Source organism: Protopterus annectens, chromosome 9.part0 (genome assembly GCF_019279795.1).
Source record: "Protopterus annectens isolate FY-2018-M chromosome 9.part0, PAN1.0, whole genome shotgun sequence".
In the NCBI taxonomy this organism is placed as follows: Eukaryota; Metazoa; Chordata; order Ceratodontiformes; family Protopteridae; genus Protopterus; species Protopterus annectens.
This window is the reverse complement of record NC_056743.1, coordinates 1,339,706,110-1,339,717,020: the sequence shown is the minus strand read 5'-3', so window position 1 is coordinate 1,339,717,020 and position 10,911 is coordinate 1,339,706,110. Positions and strand designations below refer to the sequence as shown.

General features: G+C 35.6%; 1 protein-coding gene across 1 annotated transcript in view; it reads left to right on the top strand.

Moving 5' to 3' along the window:
• PLPP5 (phospholipid phosphatase 5) overlaps positions 1 to 10,911 on the top strand; it is a gene marked incomplete in the record, with an annotated part of 361,831 nt that overhangs the window by 80,052 nt on the left and 270,868 nt on the right. Inside the window, 1 exon segment of the mRNA XM_044084318.1 lies at positions 6,090 to 6,198. Coding sequence (XP_043940253.1) covers positions 6,090 to 6,198 — 109 coding nt within the window.

Here is a 10,911-nt window from a genome sequence, read left to right as displayed (position 1 = left end):
AGAAATTAAGCCGTGACCAGATTTTGTGTTCAATCAGTAAGAGATGTGCTGTCACAAATGCAGACCTACATATATAGTTTTTTATATATATATATATATATATATATATATATATATATATATATATATATATACTGCTATATATAACCTACTGCTGCTGTATATATATACTATATATATATATATATACACTACATATATATATACATATATACTATATATACATATATATATATACACATATAGATATTGTGTGTATATATATATACTACTATATATATATATATATATATATATATATATATATAACTATATATATATATACATACATATGAGATGTGTGTGTATCATATAGTAGCATATATATATATATATATATATATATATATCTATATATATAGTGTGTGTGTGTGTGATATTGTGTATATTGTTGTTTCGTCTTTTTCCATGAGGGGTAGCCACAGCGAACTCTGGTCCGCTAAGGATTGGCAGTAGATTTTATGAAACCTATATATCTATATATATATATATATATATGTGTGTGTGTGTGTGTGTGTATGTGTGTGTGTGTGTGTGTGTGTGTATATATATATATATATATATATATATATATATATATATATATATATGTATATGTAATAATAATGTATGTGTGTGTGTGTATGTGTGTATATATATATATATATATGTGTGTGTGTGTGTGTGTGTGTGTATATATATATATATATATATATATATATATATATATATATATATATATATATATATAATGTGTGTGTGTATATGTGTTTAATGTTTATGTACAGTACCCATTAAGGTTAAGTGTAGTACTTTAAAATTGCCTATAAGCTTACAAATGTTTACATCATGCATGAGTTACATAGCCCATTTAATATTGATAGTTTCATTTAAACCAGGGTGTATTTCAGCACAAAGAAGTTGCCAGTTAAGCACTCTCAGTTCCAGAAAGACATCAGTATTTCCAAAAAATGTATATTTGTTCAAGAATAATAAACTTAAAAGAGCCATTACAAGTAATGGAATGCATTGCCAAAGCATTATTAGTGTTAGCATTTCTAATGGCAGTCAAGTGTTCTTTGAGTCTGACAGTTTTCTTGATGCTTTTCCTAGCTAAAAGCAAGTGCAGGCAGAGCACACTGCAGCATATACTGCTGAAACAGTATGACAATCAAAGTGTCTTAGAAAGCGTATGGTATATTTTAGATGTTGAAAAGTGTATTGTAAACCAATAAGGATGTGAGGACATATAACACAATTGTTACAGTTAAACATGCCTTTAATTTCAGTGGTCTTAGTTATAGGCTCTAACAAGAAATGTGAATCCCTGTTTTCTAGGTGCGTGCAAATAGATTTGGTCATTTTAAAAGAAAAGGAAGGTGTAATACCAAAGACTTTGTGCATATGTTGAGAGTCAGATAATAATACCCAGTTATCAGTAATCACTTGTCTAATAAGTGACATATCTCTTGAAATGGGTAGTGGAAAACTAAGAGACATCTTTTATTTATTCATATATGTACACACACACACACACACACACACACACACACACACACACACACATATATATATATATATATATATATATATATATATATATATATATATATATATATATAGGTTCATAGGTTCATACTAGGCTATCTGCCCGAGGGCATTTACAAGCCTAGCCCATAGTTTGTGGCTTCGCCACCCCTTTAGTATGGGGAACTATACCCATTATTTTGCTGTGCCTCTGTTGAGCAGTGACACTGAGGTAATCCCTGGGGTATATCTACGATCTCCCATCCATTGGTCAAGATTTCTCTTGAACAAGGCCAGCAAGGTGCTCTGCCTCACATATACCGGGATTTTATTCCACAGCATAGGGAGTCTTTGGGTGATGAATCTATCCCTCCAGCACGTCCTATTAATAGCCGTGTCGAGGTTTGTCTCCCGCCCTTGTGGCTCTGACGGATCTAGATTTTTTGAGGTGAAGCATATTCATCAAATCTGGGTTTGACATGGCCTTGTATGTTAGGCAAAGGTCACCTCTGAGCAAGCGGTAAACGACTGAATATATATATATATATATATATATCTGTGTGTGTGTGTGTGTGTGTGTGTGCATATATATATATATATATATATATATATATATATATATATATATATATATATGTGTGTGTGTGTATAAAGGGTACTAGCTGCTAGTAAAAGGGTCTAGGGAACTACTTAGGGGGCGGTGAATACCGCACACCATGGCTGGGCTAATATATGCCTTCCGGCAGATAGCCCAGTATCAACCTATGAACCTATATATAATATATGTGTGTGTATATATATATATATATATATTCATGTTAGAAATAAGAAGAAATTTCTCCCAAGTATATTTTTGGAGGAACTCAAATCCTGTAACTGGTCGATGTTAAAAACACTTCCCCTTGATGAGAGTGTGTCACTCTTCAATGACACATTTCTAAATATACTAGATTCACATGCCCCTAATCGACTCATCAGATCAAAGGTCCGGATCGCACCTTGGCTTACCAAGGAAACTAAATTAAAAATCAAGCTTAGAAATCAAGCATGGGACAAGTGGAGAACCACTAAAGCACCACTTGACCGTATTAAATTCGAGCAGCATAGAAATTCCACTAAATCAGACATAACCCAGGATAAAAAGAACTACTTTTGTCACCTCAGGATAAACACAGTAATAACCTAAGAAGTTTTGGGCGGGTTTCAATAACCTCCTTCACTCAGGGAAATCCTCTACCCCAACCCAGAGAATTTATTGGCAAAGATCCTGTGAAGTGGCCAATGCCTTCAACACTTTTCACCGAGACCATCCAGTCACTAGCCAGTCAGCTGCCTTCTTCCTCCTCCTTCATTACTACTGCTGTTACCAATGCTCCACCTGCCTTTAACCTTCAACCAATATCCACCTCCTATATTAGAACCCTATTGAAAAACTTAAACCATCCACTCTATCGGCCGATCGACTCCCTGCTGAATATTTACAAATAGCATCAGATGTAGTAGCCTATCCCATTTCAATCTTAATTAACAGGACTATAACCGAAGGCAAAATCCCCTCTCTTTGGAAAATATCCTACGTCATCCCTCTTCATAAGGGTGGTTCCTCCACAGAAACTTCTAACTACCGACCGATAGCAATATTGTCACCTATAGCAAAAATAATGGAAAGATGTGCTCACAAACAACTCCTACATTATCTCACTTTAAATAATCTTTTATCCAAAACTCAACATGGCTTTCGCCCCCATCATTGTATCAACAAAGGAAAGGAGGGCAGTAGTAGTACTATCAACAGCAACCGTAACAACAAACTAATTACTTCTGCTCTATTTCTTGATCTGTCAAAAGCCTTTGACATGGTCAATCATCAACTCTTACTACAAACTCTTGAAAACCTTCACCTTGATAGACCTGCCCTAAACTGGTTCAAGGCTTACCTCTCTGGTAGACAACAGGCAGTTCAGTGGCAAAGTAAACTATCTCACCTACTACCTAATACAATAGGAGTTCCCCAAGGTTCCATACTTGGCCCCCTTCTATTCTCGGTATTTATAAATGATCTCCATTCAGCCATCCCCAAAGCCACCTGCATTCAATATGCAGATGACTCTCGTTGATTTGCTCTGATCTCTCTCTTAATAACCTCCAGAAAGCCACCCAACACTGCTTTTACTGCAGTGGAATTATAGTTCACTGAGCGGAAACTTATCCTAAACCCAAAAAACTAACCTACTAATTCTCCCCACCCTAGCCTCTTCTTTAGGGCAACATCCTACACTCTTTAATGATACAGCCTTCCACGTTCGGTCCACAAATGGGACCATCATTGAGCCTGTTTCTAACACCAAACTACTAGGAGTCACAGTGACCACAAGCTCAAATTTGATATTCACATTAGCCAAACTATAAAACTGTTAACAAGAAACTTGGTTCCATGTATAGAATTAAGAACTTTCTCGCCCCATACTAAACTAACCATATAGCGTACTCACCTTCTCTCCCCTACTTCAGCTTCTCGGTTCTTTCCTTCCTCAAAAAACTGAGCTCAATAAACTATCTGTAGCTTATAACCATATTGCCAAATTTGTAACTGGGAAACCTTATCGAACTCATCATTGCGTTAACCTAAGAAAACTAGGCTGGTTAGAACTCCCAAACTTCTCAAGTTTAACCAACTTACTGAAGCTTATAAAATTATCAAAACCAGAAAAACCCCCTCACTACACAATCTTTTAACCCCTACTCCTAATCTAAATAGTCTTGATCCTCTAATAGTGTCCTGGTTCGCCTAGCGAAATCCAATAATTCAGGAGGTGATGCTCTTTTGCCAATTCCATCGAAAACTATGGAGCAGCCCTTCCAAACAACCTAAGACTTGCTACCTCTCCCCAATTCAAACTCACCTTAAACAATACTTTAACACTCATTGGCTATGTCCTTGTACCAAACCAGACTAAATCCTTTATCCCCTGCCTTTTTTTCTTAATGTTTGCTCACTAAGTGTTCTCTCTTTTCTCTCACCTCTAGATCCTATATTTTCTATCACCCCCTGTATGCTTACCTTTATTAATTCTACTTTCTACTTCCTCCTTTCTTTCATTATTGTTAAATTGTTCTGTTTGTATTCTGTTTTCTCCCTGCTTACGTACCTTTTACAAAATTGTATTTTCATTATGGAAATGAATTAACGTATTAACCATTGTGGAGCTTTTCTCCCCGGGCCTCTGCTGAAAACGGATTTTTATCCAGTTGGACTAGCCCGGTAAACAAATGTAAAATAAAATAAAAATAAAATAAAATAAATATATATATATATATATATATATATATATGTGTGTGTGTGTGTGTGTGTGTGTGTGTGTGTGTATGTGTGTATGTATGTGTGTGTGTATATATATATATATATATATATAAAATATATATATGTGTGTGTGTATGTGTGTATATATATATATATATATATATACACACACGCATATATATATGTATATTTTATATATATATATATATATATATATATATATATATATAGATAGATAGGATACACATATATATATGTACATATATATGTATTTAGTTGTTTTTTTGACTACTTGTTTTTCTAGGTAAAATAAAGCTGAACTTTCAGAAAGGGGACCAGTTACAAAGCTAAAAACATTATGTAAGAACACATAAGTATGTCATCATTGTTATGGACTGTTCTGGCCCTGTTTTTGGGGTAGTGTAAATGATATAATTAGAAAATTACTTCTGTATAATCGTGCGCAAAAGCATAACTAAGTTCTTGTTAACTTATTGTATGGAACGTAAATACTGAGATCCAGCAGAACCTGTAAATCTAGTTAAGGAATGTTTCTTGATATTTTATCTTTTGCTTGTACAGAGAATAGAAATGTACAAGCCATCACTAGCTACAGCTAGGTTAATGCTGGTTTGCATAACAGTAACTGACAGATGGAGCACTTAGATTAGCTAAAAGACTAAATTGCCGTATTTAAGAGGGAGAAAATTTGTTTACAGAACAATTACAGTATAAACTGTAAAACAGTGTGTTTCGGTATTGATAACATCTTAGAATATAATTTTCGTGTTAAGCTACTATCTGAGGCATGTGTCTCTGGTTTCATGACAGTACACTTCTGTGTGCTCTTTCTCTTGAATATTGTAATCCAACTGATCCTTTGTGTTTTATTCCAGAAAATCTGGTGATATTCAAATTTATAAGAACTGAAGAGAATAAAGATGGGTAGAGAAAAGATGTGAATTATGTACTGAATGAATAGTTATTAGTAATTATTTTTAAATAAATATACATTGGCCAGATTAAAGAAAATGCAGAGTGTGCGTGTGTGTCTATGTGTACATGCACCCAGATACAGTTAGTTGTTCTCAAAATCTTTCCTTAAAGTTTGAAGCTTGTTCTTCATCTGTGATTTGAGTGAAGCACTAGCTAAATAGTGTTCAGATGTAATATGATAATGGATTCAGATGTTTTTATTGCTATACTTCGAGAGAGAAACTATAAAACTAACTTTTGTTATCAGCATTACAGAACTGTTGCCACCTTTTAAGCGTGTCATCCAGCCTGAGGAACTTTGGCTGTACAAGAACCCCCATGTGGAGAGTGATCATGTTCCTACTGGACCTATGTTTGTAAGTGTGTATAAAAAGCATGCAGTTTGATTTCACAGGCTTTGTTGATTACACTAAATGCATCAGTTACTTTTTGTAGTCTGTGGGTTTTGATTACTGGAACAGTGGTGATACCTGTAGGGAAAAGCTATGCCTTCTAGCCTTTCACTAGGCTGGGAACTGAAAGTCACCAGTGGGGTTGTCTGTTTTCTGGTACTGTGGTTCTTTAAAGCGTATTTCTCACATTTTTAAGCATCTCTGTTGTACAGTTAATTTCTCCAGTTATACTCCTGAAGTTAATTTTGCAAAAAAATGGCAATAGTGTGTGTGTGATTTTATTTTTCATTTTCACAGTTTACCTCATTTTTCTGTTTTGTTTTTCTTTATAACCACACCCACAATTCCACACATCTGCAAAGCATTCTGGGTAAGGGGAATTATTTTTTTTTTAGTTGAGCAGCTTCTTACATTGTGGCTTGACTACTACATCATCACATGCTCATTTTCAATGTCAGGTGTTCCACCTGCAAGATCTAGTTGACAACTTGTCTTGCTGAGAAGTAAGAAACACTGCTGATGCAGTTATCAGGGAAATATAGTAGCCTGTACATTAAGTAGTGAAGCATTGTGGGGTCAGTCTTCCATGATGTCATGGCAGGAGTTTTCAGCTCCCAAGAAACATTTCAGGGAGCTGTCCTTCTCTAAAAATGCAAAGGCATCACTTTTTTTGCACCAAAATGAGTATTATTTGGGTATTGTATATGGTAAGGAGGTTGTTCAACTCCAAAGGTTAATTATCCATAGTTGCTTCAGTGTACAACCAATCTATTTTAAGTATATGTGGTGTTTGCTGACTGGTAACTGCCCTGATAAAATGTCGAGGATCATGTAATCTCTTATGGAACTTTAATTTTGCATCAGTAGTCCACCTTAAAATAGCTATAAATATTAAATGGTAGATTACAACATTTTCATAAAAAAATCTCTAAGTATCTTTTTCCCCCTTTACTACATTTTCAGAAGAAAAATCACTTAAGTAAATATTTTTTGTACTCTCTGTGCCCCCATGCTTGAGAATTCCTTCAGAATCTCAACATTAATTTCTCTGAAAGTATGATTTTATTTATATCCCTTAACCTATGCATGGTGCTTTAATATTAGTGTACAACATAATAGATAAAGCAGAAGTAAAGTACACTAATAACTTGATCTGCCAGCAAGGCATTAAGTCACATTCCCAATTAAGAGAGGGTGTACTTGCTAGAAATGGTAAATCAATGTTTGCTGCATTGGATATTTCCAAAGGCACTTCATAAGTTCCAAAAGTGTAATTCCTGATATGAAAATGACTGAATCTAAGTAGAGACTAATTTCACCTACAGGTCCACTTGTGGCCTCTTAGTAACTGAACAATGGGGGCAGGCTGGGCAATAAGGCGTAGGAAGTTGTTTAAATTCACGAGATGAATTACCCCTTAACTTTATAAGTTGCGCATGATGTCATTGAGCCATCATAAGCTTTGCAGGACTGGTGTACTATGATACTTAATGAGGAACACCAGTAAATAGCCAGGCTGCAAAGTTTTGAACCAGCTGCAGTCTATGTGGTTTCATGCCAGAATGCTCAAGGCATTGACAGTTACAGTAGTCCAATCTTGAAGACCAATACTTAGTTTTTGGAATGCAAAAGGTTATGACTTTTCACTTTCTTGAGATAACAAAATGCTGCAACCACAGCTGATAGACATGCCTGTTAACTTTCCAGATTTTTGCTTCATTTTTTGTTGTGTTCCTCAAAATTTGTAATTTTCTAGATTTTTATGGCAAATCAGTGAGGATTGAATTCACTAAATAGTGGCAGGCATTTGAGTTTCAGACTTAACATCCTTCAGAAAATGCATGGTAACACAAGACCTGTTATTCTAGCAACTTCCTAATTTTATAAGAGCAGTATTTAAAATGTGTTCCTATTTTTGGGGCATTGTCCCCCATTACTTTTGGCTTTGTCCAGATTTTTTGTGGTAAGAGATTGAGAGTTATGCTGACAGATGATCTTTAAGTGTGAGCTTATCTTTGCAGTTAGCAAATTTAAAACAAATTTCAGTGTGCTACCCCCCCACCCTTTATAAATATTGCAGGGGTTCTGTTTTGGACAGTTCTGAGTTGCTAAGCATGGCATTGATAGCCATGGCAGTTGTCACGTAGGTGCTCAATGTGAACCATTCAGTACACTCAGACATGCGTCCAATCCATATTATTCAGAAGGGAATTAACGACTAGCATATTAACAATAGATATGTTTGGTTATCCTCTGCTTAGCAGGGGTACTGCAGTTCTCTCTTTCAAGTACATCCTTGTGGCAACATTAAGAAGACTGACCTCAAAACGGCACAGTAATAGTATTGCATCACGTTTTGATGTTTGATGTATTTTGTGGAAAATCTGTTTATTTTCCTTAGTTGTAAGACTTACACGTATGTTAGGGAGCCAAAACTACTCTAATGGTAATGGGGTTTGGTATGTTCTACATTTAGTGTAGTCATCTAGTACATTCCATGCTTGAAACTTGGGGATGAAGTCGTATTCCTTTTTTCTGTAACTCAGTACTTCAAACAACTGTATAATCAGCTCGACTTCTTTTTAGCAAGGAAACCAAACTCAACTTCAGATCAAGTAAACATAAACAAGATGTTTTTAAGGATAGAGAGGCTATGTAATTTGCAGGGTTGGTGTTGGTAAACAGTTTGGATATGCAGAGTAGGATGTTGGAAAAAATGGAAATAGCTGCTAATAGCAGGTTAGGGATATGAAAGGCAAACAAAACAATCTCTAAACACAAGTTTATCTACCGTCTAAACTTTTCTATTCCTTCATTCATTTTTTGGCCTGTGCTTTATTCTGTTCCGGTCAATGTGGACTTGGAGGCTGTGCTGGCAGATAGTAGGAGTGAGACATGAAAAACAGTTCTACATAAAATTTTGGGGGGGGGGGGGCAGGGGGGCTTTCCCCTCTCCAAAAAATAAAAAGATATTTGCGTTTTTGCATTTTTTTTTTTTTTTTTTTTTTAGCTCCCAGGATTTTGATGTTCTTGGCTTGATCTTTTACGTTTTGATCTTCTGATAGGGACCCCCAAATTTCTTGCTTCCTCTTTTAATGTAGTTCCTTGTAGTAATGAATCTCTCACAGCTGTCATCTTGAGTGATACAGCTTTGTCTCTAGATTTACATTAGAAAGTGATGATTGACAACATTTCTGTACTTCGTTTTAATTTTTACAGTGTAATGAAGTCACTAACAGAACAACTTTATGCTGTATTCCCTGATATTTCTGAAGAAAGCAATTCACTAGCAACAGAGAAAGTAAGTGTTCTAGCTATGCCATGTCTGGTGAACGTGGTCATGTCTGATACTTTTTGTTTGTCTGGACAGGGTTTTATATTTCATGTTTAGACTTTGGCATCTTACCGTCGCAAGTTTTCTAGTTGCACATTTAAGATCAGTCCTTTTACTTTCAAAACAAAGCTTTAATTGGGTCATTGATTATTTTTTTTACTACAAAAGAAAGTAGACCACAACCTTTTTTACAGTAGAAAGTCCTTTATGCAACATTCATAGTTCACAGTGGTGGTTTAGTTGAAAATTCAGAGCAGTGTAGCATAATTTCCCACATTTAAGAAGGCATTTCCTAAGAACTGAAATGAAGTGCCATATTGAGAAAGGTGCCTACAATAGATACGTCCGGGACCATTCTTCAACCCATGCAAAAGATGCCCATAGCATCTTTATGCAGGGCAGGACCACTTAAGGAAGGGACCCATAGAAATGAATTTCTTGTGTTGAAAAGCAACAGGTTATTGTAAAATCTTTTTTGTGTTAAAAAGGAACACTGTAGATCTTTTCATTCTTGATGAGTTTCCGAAGATACAGAAATTTTGAATGGTAATGCTTTAGAGCTTAATTCCATTGCTGCCCTCAGAAAGCCTGGACAGTAGCTTAGGATTTCAAAACACATATTGACAAGTTTTAGTTTTTAAACTTTACGAGATGTTTCTCAAATTTCATGTAAAAACATCACCATTCCCCTTTTTATATGTCTCGCTTTCAGACTATATCTTGTTTTCAGAATCTTCACACATGCACACACACTGTCTCTCTCTCTCTCTCTCTCTCACACACACACACACACACACACACACACACACACACACACACACACACACACACACACACACACACACACACACACACACACACACACACTGTCTCTCTCTCTCACACATTCTCTCTCTCACACTCTCTCTGACACACACACACACACACACACACACACACACACACACACACACACACACACACACACATACTCCATGCATTAGTATCTTGTAGGTTGCAGGGAACCAATATTTGCCCTTACTTGGTTGTTGGTGAAGAGCTTGGATATGCATTGTAAAATGTTGATTAATTTTTTTTTTTTTTTTTAACACCTTTATTGAATTATCACTTGTGACATAGGCACATTTACATAAAAGTAATAAAACTGTATTAGCAAGCAAGAAATAATGCTCTGCAGTGTGCGTTATTGTGGAAATAACACTTGCTCAGGGGTGTTCCGAGTTCTGATGCCACAAGCACACCCCTGGAAAGGTGTTATTTCCATAACAACACACACACCCTGGAGGGCATTATTGAGCTTAGAGGATGAGCTGTTTGTTTAATTGTGTTTTACTTTTTTTTAT